General features: G+C 42.8%; 1 protein-coding gene across 1 annotated transcript in view; it reads left to right on the forward strand.

Annotated features, from left to right (window-relative positions):
* Window positions 1-4,651: 4,651 nt before the first annotated feature.
* Window positions 4,652-15,755, forward strand: part of klf13 (Kruppel-like factor 13) — a 61,852-nt gene continuing 50,748 nt past the window's right edge. The window contains exon 1 of the mRNA XM_041859536.2: window positions 4,652-5,938. Within this exon, the coding sequence (XP_041715470.1) occupies window positions 5,491-5,938 (448 nt within the window). The 5' untranslated portion in view covers window positions 4,652-5,490. The remainder of the gene's footprint in view (window positions 5,939-15,755) is intronic.

Below are 15,755 nucleotides of genomic sequence, written 5' to 3' on the forward strand. Positions count from 1 at the left end.
TGAAACTGGACAAGCAAACACAGACACAGACACAGACACAGACACAGACACAGACACAGACACACACACACAGACACAGACACAGACACAGACACAGACACACACACACACACAGACACAGACACAGACACAGACACACACACAGACACAGACACAGACACAGACACAGACACAGACACACACACACACACACACACAGACACAGACACAGACACAGACACAGACACAGACACACACACAGACACACACACACACACACAGACACAGACACAGACACAGACACAGACACACACACACACACACACAGACACAGACACAGACACAGACACAGACACAGACACAGACACACACACAGACACAGACACACACACACAGACACAGACACAGACACAGACACAGACACACACACACACACAGACACAGACACAGACACAGACACAGACACAGACACAGACACAGACACACACACACACACAGACACAGACACAGACACACACACACACACAGACACAGACACAGACACACACACACACACACACACACATACACACACACACACACACACACACACACAGACACAGACACAGACACACACACACACACAGACACAGACACAGACACACACACACACACACACACACACACACACACACACACACACACACACACACACACACACACACACAGACACAGACACAGACACACACACACACACAGACACAGACACAGACACACACACACACACACACACACACACACACACACACACACACACACACACACACACACAGACACAGACACACACACACACACAGACACAGACACAGACACACACACACACACACACACACATACACACACACACATACACACACACACACACACACACTGACACCTTGTCCATGGGGTGGGTGAGAACACTGTTTACAGATGAGGGACTGTCAACAGTTTGTTTTCAATTCAGTTCAATTCAATGTTTGATCTATTCCACAACTTGGGTGCAATGATCCTATCATGGCATAACACACAGTAGGTATATCACATCCAAACATTGAGACAACCTATCATGGCATAACACACAGTAGGTATATCACATCGAAACATTGAGACAACTGAGAATTTGAAAGTGCCCGGTAGTTCCCGTGTTTGACCGTGGGAGACGCATGCCACCGCTTGGCAGTAATCTTGGTTCAGTCCATCGCTCCGTCACCTTCCACCTTTTCCTGGTATTTCCCCCAGTAGAGAGTCGGTCCACTGTTTCCTGGTATTTCCCCCAGTAGAGAGTCAGTCCACTGTTTCCTGGTATTTCCCCCAGTAGAGTGTCAGTCCACTGTTTCCTGGTATTTCCCCCAGTAGAGAGTCGGTCCACTGTATCCTGGTGCATCCTGCCTGCATATTCTACCCCCTAGTCAGGACAGGACAGGAGGCATTAAAACACAGAGCTTTGAACAGAGAACGAGGGTCCCACTGCGTCCCAAATGGCACCCTATTCCCTATATAGTGCACTACTTCTGGTCAAAAGGGTGCTATTTTGGGACGCAGTTTGGGACGCAGACCGACAGACTCCCTGCCTCTGTGTCCATGTGTTGTTAAGGGTCAGGGGGAGCTGAGAGCTGGGAGCGGGGGATACACTCTGACTGGGTGTCCTTCCTCCTCTGGACGCTGTCCCTGAGAGGAATGACAGGAGGAATGGCCTCACCTGCTCTAGCTGCTAGACAGGACAAGACAGATCAGGACAGGACAGGGTATAACAGGACAGGACAGATCAGGACAGGACAGATCAGGACAGGACAGATCAGGACAGGACAGAACAGGGTATAACAGGACAGAAGAGGGCCGATCGAGACACAACAGAACTGGACTGGACGAGACAGAGCAGGATGGAACAGATCAGAACATGACAGATCAGAACAGGACAGATCAGGACAGGACAGATCAGAACAGGACAGATCAGGACAGGACAGATCAGGACAGGACAGGACAGGACAGGACAGGACAGGACAGATCAGAACAGGACAGATCAGAACAGGACAGATCAGGACAGGACAGATCAGGACAGGACAGGACAGGACAGATCAGGACAGGACAGATCAGGACAGGACAGATCAGGACAGGACAGGACAGGACAGGACAGGACAGGACAGATCAGGACAGGACAGATCAGGACAGGACAGATCAGGACAGGACAGGACAGGACAGATCAGGACAGGACAGGACAGGACAGGACAGATCAGGACAGGACAGATCAGGACAGGACAGATCAGGACAGGACAGATCAGGACAGGACAGGACAGATCAGGACAGGACAGGACAGGACAGGACAGGACAGGACAGATCAGGACAGGACAGATCAGAACAGGACAGATCAGAACAGGACAGATCAGAACAGGAGGCAGGTAGCTTAGTGGTTAAGAGCGTTGTGCCAGTAACCGAAAAGTCGCTGGTTCTAATCCCCGAGCCGACTAGGTGAAAAATCTGTTGATGTGCCCTTGAGCAAGGCACTTAACCCTAATTGCTCCTGTAAGTCGCTCTGGATAAGAGCGTCCGCTAAATGACCTAAAAAAAAAAAAAAAAAAAAGATCAGGACAGGACAGGACAGGACAGCCAGACTGTGCTGTACCTAGGAGGGGAAAGGAACTCTTCCTTCGTTCATTGTAAAAAGTATTATTAAGTATATAACTTGTTCCACATACTTTTTTTTTGTTTACTCAACTTTTCAGTCGAAGCGTTACCTGAACTTAAAATGTTTATTTGGCCCAAACTTAGCTCCAACATGAGAAAATGTAGGCAAAAATGTAGTTAACATAAAATGATATTTTTGCTCAGATTGTCTTGTGTTCATTCATCTAGAAATTATTATTTGGGAATCTTACCTAAAGAAAATGCTGTGGAACTAATTATACGCACAGAGTGCATTTAACATACATTGTTTTCAACATACATATTTGACACACACTGATTACATTGTGCACGTTAATTTATATTCAACATGTTCTCACTTGGGATTATGAACTCACAACCTCTTGCTTCCCAGCATTCCTATCTTCCTGCTATGCCACCACATCTGCTCCGATAACTGATTTCACCTCTATACTTTACACTTCAAAGTAAATCTCAGCTCTGTTAAAAGCACACTCAAGAAAAACTATTTTATTGATCATAGTGATTAAGGAGTTATTTTAAAACAAGAGTAATACCAACATTCTACAACTATACAGAAAAACCTCAACTTGCTTAAATAAGTAAATCAAATCAATGATGAGAAAACAGTCAACTTAACAGATTTTTTGATACGTACATGGTATGGCTCCGTGTAGCTCAGTTGGTAGAGCATGTCGTTTGCAACGCCAGCGTTGAGGGTTTGTTTCCCACTGGGGGGCCAGTATGAAAAAGAAAATGTATGCGCTCACTAACTGTAAGTCTCTCTGGATAACAGTCTCTGCTAAATGACTAAGAACAATGTACTTGGTGGTGTAGCAGGAAGATTGAAGTGTTGTGAACCAAAAGGTTGTGTGTTCAAATCCCAGGTGAGGACATGTTGAATAATAATTAATTTATAAATGAACATGTGCAATGTGTATTTCAACATTTGTTAAATATGTAAATTGAAAACATTGCGTGTTAAAAGCACAGTGTGTGTAACCAGTTGCACAGTTTTGTTAAGATGCCCATATAATAATGTATAGTTGAATGAACATATGAGACAAGTTGAGCAAACACATCATTTTAAATTGACTGAATTTTCTCAAGTTGGAAAACATTTGAGGCCAACAATTGTTTTTAGTTCAGGAACAAAACGTTGAGTAAAGAAAATAAAATAGCTGTGGAACCTGTTTTATACAGTGTTCTCAGAGACAGAAAGATACAGAGGGAGGGAGGGAGAGAGAGAGGGAGATAAGGAGGGAGGGAGGGAGGTAGGGGGAGGGGGGGAGGGAGGGAGATAAGGAGGGAGGGAGGTAGGGAGGGAGGGAGGGAGGGAGGGAGGGAGGGAGGGAGGGAGGGAGGAGAGGGAGGGAGGGAGGGAGGAGAGGGAGATAAGGAGGGAGGGAGGGAGGGAGGGAGGGAGGGAGGGAGGGTAGTAATACCCAGATATTAAGGTGTATTCCTATCTTAGCAAACTATTTGACAATTAAAAGTAACATGTAGACAAGGGAAGATGCAGCACTATCTTCTTACATTGTCTTTAAAACAGTTGGAGGGCATGCAAGTAATATATTACAAATTATGGATTACAATAAGACACAGTAATGTATTACACATTATGGATTACAATAAGACACAGTAATATATTACACATTATGGATTACAATAAGACACAGTAATATATTACACATTATGGATTACAATAAGACAGTAATATATTACACATTATGGATTACAATAAGACAGTAATATATTACACATTATGGATTACAATAAGACACAGTAATGTATTACACATTATGGATTACAATAAGACACAGTAATGTATTACACATTATGGATTACAATAAGACACAGTAATATATTACACATTATGGATTACAATAAGACACAGTAATACATTACACATTATGGATTACAATAAGACACAGTAATATATTACACATTATGGATTACAATAAGACACAGTAATATATTACACATTATGGACTACAATAAGACACAGTAATGTATTACACATTATGGACTACAATAAGACACAGTAATATATTACACATTATGGATTACAATAAGACAGTAATATATTACACATTATGGATTACAATAAGACACAGTAATATATTACACATTACGGACTACAATAGTGCCTCCATAACATATTATTTATCAATAGTGCCTTGTCATCCTCCATAACATATTATTTATTGAATAGCCTACTTTACATACAGTATATGATCTCTTCTTCTTCTTGTGCTGAGCCCTTTTTTTTTTTCTCTAGAAGATACAAGAGATAGGAAGGGCACTTGGTCGCAGGTTCAACTGTCCACAGCCCTCTCAGGACATAATGTCCCGATCTAACTTTGTTTAACGACGGCACGATTCTCGCGCTCTGGAGCGCATCGGTATCCAATGGATGAGCAGCTGCAAAACGACACACCCCTATGCATCGGGATGGCACGCCCCCAGCATGGAAACAGCTCTAGTCGACTCGGCACATTGACCTGTCACAATGCAGGAGACAGCTAGGCAACTGTAACTGGGATGGAGGATGTTCATCTGGATAAAGAAAGAAAAGTTTTCAGCATTTCATAACTGTCTAATTTCCAGAGACCGGAGAGGGATTCATACTCGACGTGTTTGCGTTTAGATTTTTGATCTAGGATGGCAATTCCGCGGAGAAGCCGGTAACATTTATTATGGGAGTTGTTTTCTATCGATAGCACACTGAGACCAAAGCTACCTCCATAATCACATAAAGGGATCAACCCGACGGAAGTCCTTTAACCATAACATAGTTGTTATATTTGAATGTCACCAGTTACTCATTAGTGTTCCGTTTGAAAGGATATGGATCATTTCGCCGCAGAGTGCCTTGTGTCTATGTCCAGCCGGGCTATCGTTCACCCTAAAGAGAACAGAGAGTTGAAAACAGAATCAGCCTGCTATCCAAGGAACGATGGAGAAGACATGGTCAAAGACAACTCCTCTCTTTTCGTGGTGGCCAGGATTCTAGCGGATTTTAACCAGCAGCCACCCACGACTACTACCGATATTGCCGAGCAGGCAAAAATAAAAGAGGGGTGCGTGTCGCCTTCTACAGTCACAGAGGACGGGAATACAGCCACACCTATCGTCATAAGCACCGCCGGCGACCTCACACAAAGAGGCAGCAAACGTGTCAGAGGTCGATCCGAACCGGAATCGCCTCAGAAAAAGCACAAATGTCATTATTCGGGTTGTGAAAAAGTTTACGGGAAGTCGTCCCACCTCAAAGCGCACCTAAGGACACACACAGGTCAGTTCCCTTTTTTTTTAAACCACAATTGCTTTATTGATGGAAAACATTTTGTCTTATGAAAAAAAAAAAAGAACATTCAAATACATTATTTATGTGATATAAAATTCCTCCGTTACTTTATTTCAGTTTCACTTGTAGCCTAGTATTATGAAGGGCTGGGTGTGAATAGTGACGAATAGTGACCCTAAATTGGATGTGGGCCAACGCATTGATGCAATGCACAACGTGTCACATAAGGTCGTACACAGTTATCTATTGCATTGACCCGTTGCGCACATGAAAAAACGCTTTTAAAAACACATTCTCTTACTATTCTGTTAACCCTCTAAACGACTCTCTCTAAAACAACAATGCTAGAGTTGCAGTGAACGAGAGAGCTGCGTTACATTGTAGCATTGTCTGCATTCACTGGCTGGTGAATAAGTTCAGCGTGTGTAGAAACCACTCAACTCGATGACCTGCTGTATAGGTGATGTAACCAGCCGGTGCAGCATAATGGATTCACGCAACTACTGAAGTATACTAACTATGGGGGATTGTTTCAGGTTTATAGAAAACACAAGAAATACATAAACATACGAAAACTCTTTGACTTTATCAGAAAACGTTTCTGAGAAAGTCAAATCAATGTATTTACTGTAAGCAAGAAATCCTTTAGGAAAGGATGGATGGAGGGAGAGAGATAAAGAGAGAGAGATAGATAGACAGAGAGGGGAAATAGAGAAAAAGAGAGAGAGAGAGAGAGAGAGACAGAGAGAGAGAGAGAGAGAGAGAGAGAGAGAGAGATATATAGACAGAGAGGGGAAAGAGAGAGAGAGATATATAGACAGAGAGGGGAAAGAGAGAGAGAGAGATAGATAGACAGAGAGGGGAAAGAGAGAGAGAGAGAAAGCGCGAAAGAGAGATAAATAGATAGACAGAGAGGGGAAAGAGAGAAAGAGAGAGATATGGTAAGTGTGACTCTAAGCTCTTTGTTTTGCTGTTGATGTACCACACCCCCTTCACTGGCTCCTCACTAGTTACCACAGCCACAAAGTCATAATTATGGCTAAACCGCGCCTATTTCTACAATTTATCGTCTTAAAATCTGATTTTAACGCTAACCTTAAATTAAGACAAAAAAGCTATTTAAATTTTCATTCATTTTTTAAGATATAGCCAATTTTGACTTTGTGCTTGTGGTAACTAGTGACAACCCCTTCATTGCCAGCACCACAGCTCTCTCTCTCTCTCTCTCTCTCTCTCTCTCTCTCTCTCTCTCTCTCTCTCTCTCTCTCTCTCTCTCTCTCTCTCTCTCTCTGTCTCTCTCTCTCTCTCTCTCTCTCTCTCTCTCTCTCTCTCTCTCTCTCTCTCTCTCTCTCTCTCTCTCTCTCTCTCTCTATCTCTCTCTCTCTCTCTCTCTCTCTCTCTCTCTCTCTCTCTGTCTCTCTCTCTCTCTCTCTCTCTCTCTCTCTCTCTCTCTCTCTCTCTCTCTCTCTCTCTCTCTCTCTCTCTCTCTCTGTCTCTCTCTGTCTCTCTCTCTCTCTCTCTCTCTCTCTCTCTCTCTCTCTCTCTCTCTCTCTCTCTCTCTCTCTCTCTCTCTCTCTCTCTCTCTCTCTCTCTCTCTCTCTCTCTCTCTCTCTCTCTCTCTCTCTCTCTCTATCTCTCTCTCTCTCTCTCTCTCTCTCTCTCTCTCTCTCTCTCTCTCTCTCTCTCTCTCTCTCTCTCTCTCTCTCTCTCTCTCTCTCTCTCTCTCTCTCTCTCTCTCTCTCTCTGTCTCTCTCTCTCTCTCTCTCCCTCTCTCTCTCTCTCTCTCTCTCTCTCTCTCTCTCTCTCTCTCTCTCTCTCTCTCTCTCTCTCTCTCTCTCTCTGTCTCTCTCTCTCTCTCTCTCTCTCTCTCTCTCTGTCTCTCTCTCTCTCTCTCTCTCTATCTCTCTCTCTCTCTCTCTCTCTCTCTCTCTCTCTCTCTCTCTCTCTCTCTCTCTCTCTCTCTCTCTCTCTCTCTCTCTCTCTCTCTCTCTCTCTCTCTCTCTGTCTCTCTCTCTCTCTCTCTCTCTCTCTCCCCCTCTCTCTCTCTCTCTCCAGGCCCAGCCGCAGACACACACTCTGTCTGCCTTACAGCTGATCTGGCCAGCAACAGACTCAGCTAGCAGAGCTCAGACACAGGGAGGTTTCCCATAGGATAAGATGATTCATATCGTGCCATTAGGTGGGACATATAACCTCCATAACCTTAACCCATGTTATTACCACGTGATAAAGCAGTGTGCCAGAGCACAGACAACAGGGAGAGGCAGAGGAATGCACTGAAGAAACATATAGGTTTTCAATAGGATAAGATGCTTCATATCATAACGTCATGTAGAAAACCTACTTCTTCATGACCGTCATTGAAAAGACATTTACATTTGAGTCATTTAGCAGACGCTCTTATCCAGAGCGACTTACAGGAGCAATTAGGGTTAAGTGCCTTGCTCAAGGGCACATCGACAGATTTTTTTTCACCTAGTCGGCTCGGGGCACAACGCTCTTAACCACTAAGCTACCTGCTTAGAGGGACCATGTTTAGTCCCTCTAATTAAAGGACAATATCAGAGCTGTGTGGATAGCCTTGGTCTCATTGTCCCATCCCCTGACCTCCCAAACTAGTTTCTATAGGATAAGATCTCTCATATCATATCATTAGATAGAGAACATCATGTCCTTAATCTTCATCCTATAATATCCTCCTGAGACCCAGCAGTTCATTTTTGTCCTCTCTAATGGCCATGTGTTATGCTCCGTGTCTCTAAGGCCATACATACCGCTGTGTTAGGTCCTGTTGTACCATTTGAGAGGACATTCTGTGCTTTTCAATGACATCACACGTGTGTCTGACACCTTGATCATCTTTACTTTCTGGTTCTTCAAAGTGGCTACCATCACAATTACCATCACAATTAGCACATTTTATGTTAAGTGTGTGTCATTTTTTGTGAGATTGATATTCAAATGGTTTCTAATAGGTAAATACCTCAGGAATAGTTTGGTGAGGTTGATATTCAAATGGTTTCTAATAGGTGAATACCTCAGGAATAGTTTGGTGATGTGTTGATATTCAAATAGATTCTAATAGGTAAATACCTCAGGAATAGTTTGGTGATGTGTTGATATTCAAATGGTTTCTAATAGGTAAATACCTCAGGAATAGTTTGGTGATGTGTTGATATTCAAATGGCTTCTAATAGGTAAATACCTCAGGAATAGTTTGGTGATGTGTTGATATTGAAATAGTTTCTAATAGGTAAATACCTCAGGAATAGTTTGGTAATGTGTTGATATTCAAATAGTTTCTAATAGGTAAATACCTCAGGAATAGTTTGGTGATGTGTTGATATTCAAATAGTTTCTAATAAGTAAATACCTCAGGAATAGTTTGGTGATGTGTTGATATTCAAATAGTTTCTAATAGGTAAATACCTCAGGAATAGTTTGGTGATGTGTTGATATTCAAATGGCTTCTAATAGGTAAATACCTCAGGAATAGTTTGGTGATGTGTTGATATTCAAATAGTTTCTAATAGGTAAATACCTCAGGAATAGTTTGGTGATGTGTTGATATTCAAATGGCTTCTAATAGGTAAATACCTCAGGAATAGTTTGGTGAGTTTTCAGAGCAGTGTAATCATTTTGTCACATTAAATCAGACCTGTCCTCTGTAAAAATAAAATAAAATCAAATCTGTATTGGGCATCAGGATGCGCTAACTATGTTTTTTTTTAACCTACTGTCCCCATTTACTGTAATGTTAAATGTTTCATATTTACTATCAACCGAGTCCTAATGGTCACTGAGGATAGAGCAAATTATGAGGAGGTATTAAGGGAGAGTATCAGAGATGTGTAGATGGATAGGGGTTAGGGTTAAAGGAGAGTATCAGAGATGTGTAGATGGATAGGGTTTAGGGTTAAAGGAGAGTATCAGAGATGTGTAGATGGATAGGGGTTAGGGTTAAAGGAGAGTATCAGAGATGTGTAGATGGATAGGGTTTAGGGTTAAAGGGAGAGTATCAGAGATGTGTAGATGGATAGGGTTTAGGGTTAAAGGAGAGTATCAGAGATGTGTAGATGGATAGGGGTTAGGGTTAAAGGAGAGTATCAGAGATGTGTAGATGGATAGGGGTTAGGGTTAAAGGAGAGTATCAGAGATGTGTAGATGGATAGGGTTTAGGGTTAAAGGGAGAGTATCAGAGATGTGTAGATGGATAGGGTTTAGGGTTAAAGGAGAGTATCAGAGATGTGTAGATGGATAGGGGTTAGGGTTAAAGGAGAGTATCAGAGATGTGTAGATGGATAGGGTTTAGGGTTAAAGGAGAGTATCAGAGATGTGTAGATGGATAGGGGTTAGGGTTAAGGGAGAGTATCAGAGATGTGTAGATGGATAGGGGTTAGGGTTAAAGGAGGGTATCAGAGATGTGTAGATGGATAGGGTTTAGGGTTAAAGGAGAGTATCAGAGATGTGTAGATGGATAGGGTTTAGGGTTAAAGGAGAGTATCAGAGATGTCTAGATGGATAGGGTTTAGGGTTAAAGGAGAGTATCAGAGATGTGTAGATGGATAGGGGTTAGGGTTAAAGGAGAGTATCAGAGATGTGTAGATGGATAGGGGTTAGGGTTAAAGGAGAGTATCAGAGATGTGTAGATGGATAGGGGTTAGGGTTAAAGGAGAGTATCAGAGATGTGTAGATGGATAGGGGTTAGGGTTAAAGGAGAGTATCAGAGATGTGTAGATGGATAGGGGTTAGGGTTAAAGGAGAGTATCAGAGATGTGTAGATGGATAGGGGTTAGGGTTAAAGGAGAGTATCAGAGATGTGTAGATGGATAGGGGTTTAGGGTTAAAGGAGAGTATCAGAGATGTGTAGATGGATAGGGTTTAGGGTTAAAGGAGAGTATCAGAGATGTGTAGATGGATAGGGGTTAGGGTTAAAGGAGAGAATCAGAGATGTGTAGATGGATAGGGGTTAGGGTTAAAGGAGAGTATCAGAGATGTGTAGATGGATAGGGGTTAGGGTTAAAGGAGAGTATCAGAGATGGGTAGATGGATAGGGGTTAGGGTTAAAGGAGAGTATCAGAGATGTGTAGATGGATAGGGTTTAGGGTTAAAGGAGAGTATCAGAGATGTGTAGATGGATAGGGGTTAGGGTTAAAGGAGAGTATCAGAGATGTGTAGATGGATAGGGGTTAGGGTTAAAGGAGAGTATCAGAGATGTGTAGATGGATAGGGGTTAGGGGTTAAAGGAGAGTATCAGAGATGTGTAGATGGATAGGGGTTAGGGTTAAAGGAGAGTATCAGAGATGTGTAGATGGATAGGGGTTAGGGTTAAAGGAGAGTATCAGAGATGTGTAGATGGATAGGGGTTAGGGTTAAAGGAGAGTATCAGAGATGTGTAGATGGATAGGGGTTAGGGTTAAAGGAGAGTATCAGAGATGTGTAGATGGATAGGGGTTAGGGTTAAAGGAGAGTATCAGAGATGTGTAGATGGATAGGGGTTAGGGTTAAAGGAGAGTATCAGAGATGTGTAGATGGATAGGGGTTAGGGTTAAAGGAGAGTATCAGAGATGTGTAGATGGATAGGGTTTAGGGTTAAAGGGAGAGTATCAGAGATGTGTAGATGGATAGGGTTTAGGGTTAAAGGAGAGTATCAGAGATGTGTAGATGGATAGGGGTTAGGGTTAAAGGAGAGTATCAGAGATGTGTAGATGGATAGGGGTTAGGGTTAAAGGAGAGTATCAGAGATGTGTAGATGGATAGGGGTTTAGGGTTAAAGGAGAGTATCAGAGATGTGTAGATGGATAGGGTTTAGGGTTAAAGGAGAGTATCAGAGATGTGTAGATGGATAGGGGTTAGGGTTAAAGGAGAGAATCAGAGATGTGTAGATGGATAGGGGTTAGGGTTAAAGGAGAGTATCAGAGATGTGTAGATGGATAGGGGTTAGGGTTAAAGGAGAGTATCAGAGATGGGTAGATGGATAGGGGTTAGGGTTAAAGGAGAGTATCAGAGATGTGTAGATGGATAGGGTTTAGGGTTAAAGGAGAGTATCAGAGATGTGTAGATGGATAGGGGTTAGGGTTAAAGGAGAGTATCAGAGATGTGTAGATGGATAGGGGTTAGGGTTAAAGGAGAGTATCAGAGATGTGTAGATGGATAGGGGTTAGGGTTAAAGGAGAGTATCAGAGATGTGTAGATGGATAGGGGTTAGGGTTAAAGGAGAGTATCAGAGATGTGTAGATGGATAGGGGGTTAGGGTTAAAGGAGAGTATCAGAGATGTGTAGATGGATAGGGGTTAGGGTTAAAGGAGAGTATCAGAGATGTGTAGATGGATAGGGGTTAGGGTTAAAGGAGAGTATCAGAGATGTGTAGATGGATAGGGGTTAGGGTTAAAGGAGAGTATCAGAGATGTGTAGATGGATAGGGGTTAGGGTTAAAGGAGAGTATCAGAGATGTGTAGATGGATAGGGGTTAGGGTTAAAGGAGAGTATCAGAGATGTGTAGATGGATAGGGGTTAGGGTTAAAGGAGAGTATCAGAGATGTGTAGATGGATAGGGGTTAGGGTTAAAGGAGAGAATCAGAGATGTGTAGATGGATAGGGGTTAGGGTTAAAGGAGAGTATCAGAGATGTGTAGATGGATAGGGTTTAGGGTTAAAGGAGAGTATCAGAGATGTGTAGATGGATAGGGGTTAGGGTTAAAGGAGAGTATCAGAGATGTGTAGATGGATAGGGGTTAGGGTTAAAGGAGAGTATCAGAGATGTATAGATGGATAGGGGTTAGGGTTAAAGGAGGGTATCAGAGATGTGTAGATGGATAGGGGTTAGGGTTAAAGGAGAGTATCAGAGATGTGTAGATGGATAGGGTTTAGGGTTAAAGGAGAGTATCAGAGATGTGTAGATGGATAGGGTTTAGGGTTAAAGGAGAGTATCAGAGATGTGTAGATGGATAGGGGTTAGGGTTAAAGGAGAGTATCAGAGATGTGTAGATGGATAGGGTTTAGGGTTAAAGGAGAGTATCAGAGATGTGTAGATGGATAGGGGTTAGGGTTAAAGGAGAGTATCAGAGATGTGTAGATGGATAGGGGTTTAGGGTTAAAGGAGAGTATCAGAGATGTGTAGATGGATAGGGGTTAGGGTTAAAGGAGAGTATCAGAGATGTGTAGATGGATCGGGGTTAGGGTTAAAGGAGAGTATCAGAGATGTGTAGATGGATAGGGGTAGTTATCTTCTCAGTGCCCCATCCTCTGACCCCATAACTAGTCTCGGCGCCCCGCCCTGAATAGTCATAGGCTGCGTCCCCAAATGGCACCCTATTCCCTATTTAGTGCACTACCTTTGACCAGGGCCCGTAGTGCACTATAAAGGGTATTAGGGTGCTATTTGGCATGCAGGCATAGCCAGCATAACACTGACAGCCAACAGCAACAATACAACGATGGAAATATACAGCTGTTATATAGCCTTTAATTATTATGTTGGTGAATGAAATGAGCTTTTTCAACTGATTCCTCTGTTTCACAGCTGGAAGGATTTGGTGTGTTGGCTCCTTTCATGTTACGTGTAACAAGTCTCTACAATGAGTTTATCTTTGATGATCAAAGACTTCATAGCAACCAGAAGCCTTTGTAGATTACGACTACAGAAGACAAAAATGAACCTGATGCACCATGAATGTTATGCTAGGATTTGCGATAGATACATTCCTAGACAGATACAATTGATTCATTTGTTGTCATTTGCTTTCTTTGGACGGTGACCAAATGACTACTATCAGATCAGAACATCAGAACAAGGCTGTGATGTAAGGATCTCCTGGCCAGAAATCCTCCTGGCCAGAAATCCTCCTGGCCTTGGTACTGAACAAACAACACAAAGTGATTCTAGACCTGCCATCATCATACGATGCAGAAAAAGGGGCTTCAATATCCTAAACATAGCACTTTAATGAATAATATTCATATTCTGTGAGTTGGGTGTGAACTCCCGAAATATAATCATCCTCCCCCTCACTTTCTTTATTCCAGTGAGACTTCACAGCACCACAAACGGGTGACAGTCAGCCATTTTGTCTAGACTGCTGTGCTGATCCGGTGTTCTACTTGTGGTGGATAGAGACGGACTCTTAAGGTGCTGGCAGACAGCAGGGGTGGGGTGGGTGGGGTGGCCCATTCATTTTCAATGAAGCCTAGGCGGCGGGGGGGGCGAAATTCTATCCAGGCAGAGCGGTCGGCGGTGCTCGTGCCAGTGAAGGCCACTCAAGTGAGGCGGAGAAAATAGAAATCTGTTCTATTTCTGAAACGGTGCCGTCATTGTTGACCAATCCCAGGAGAAAACGTAGCCTGCGGGGTAATGCGTCAGCGCGTACGTCCTGTTGCCCACTTTAGCTAGCTGGCTAACGCTATCAATTTACAGAGCCACGTTTAACAATAAGTTTCAAGTTTCAAGTTTTTTTTATTTTTATGTCACGTGCACAAGTACAGTGAAATGCCTTTCTTGCAAACTCAAAACCCAACAATACAATAATTTATAACATAATACTAGAAAAAGACCACGAGAAATAAGAAGAAATATGAAATACACAATAAAGTAAGGAAGAATACAGAGTCAGTTCCAGTACCATATTAACAATGTGCAGGGATACTGGAGTGATGGAGGTAGATATGTATAGGGGTCAGGTGACTATATACAGGGTCAGTTCCAATACCATATTAACACTGTGCAGGGATACTGGAGTGATGGAGGTAGATATGTATAGGGGTCAGGTGACTATATACAGGGTCAGTTCCAGTACCATATTAACAATGTGCAGGGATACTGGAGTGATGGAGGTAGATATGTATAGGGGTAAGGTGACTATATACAGGGTCAGTTCCAGTACCATATTAACAATGTGCAGGGATACTGGAGTGATGGAGGTAGATATGTATAGGGGTCAGGTGACTATATACAGGGTCAGTTCCAGTACCATATTAACAATGTGCAGGGATACTGGAGTGATGGAGGTAGATATGTATAGGGGTCAGGTGACTATATACAGGGTCAGTTCCAGTACCATATTAACAATGTGCAGGGATACTGGAGTGATGGAGGTAGATATGTATAGGGGTCAGGTGACTATATACAGGGTCAGTTCCAGTACCATATTAACAATGTGCAGGGATACTGGAGTGATGGAGGTAGATATGTATAGGGGTCAGGTGACTATATACAGGGTCAGTTCCAATACCATATTAACAATGTGCAGGGATACTGGAGTGATGGAGGTAGATATGTATAGGGGTCAGGTGACTATATACAGGGTCAGTTCCAATACCATATTAACAATGTGCAGGGATACTGGAGTGATGGAGGTAGATATGTATAGGGGTCAGGTGACTATATACAGGGTCAGTTCCAGTACCATATTAACACTGTGCAGGGATACTGGAGTGATGGAGGTAGATATGTATAGGGGTCAGGTGACTAGGCAACAGGATATATGATAAACAGAGTAGCAGCAGCTTGTATGTGAGTGGGTGTGTGGGTGTGTAGAGTGGGTATAAATGTATGTTATGTGTGAGTGATCAAGATCATATAAATAATTGTTTTCTAATGTATATTTGGATTCATAATTTCTGTTTCATGTACAGGTAAATATTTGTTTTCATGCACACTTATGGTGTTATAGCTATTCAATTTTTTGCACGTCGATAATGTTTGTTTATTTCGTTGCTATGGTCACCACCGGCTGTGGCCCTGCGTGTAAAATCTGACTAGATGGACGAGACGTTGTACTCGGTGGGGAACTCTGCCATATTCCGGCGGG

This window comes from Coregonus clupeaformis, unplaced genomic scaffold, assembly GCF_020615455.1.
Source record: "Coregonus clupeaformis isolate EN_2021a unplaced genomic scaffold, ASM2061545v1 scaf0244, whole genome shotgun sequence".
In the NCBI taxonomy this organism is placed as follows: Eukaryota; Metazoa; Chordata; class Actinopteri; order Salmoniformes; family Salmonidae; genus Coregonus; species Coregonus clupeaformis.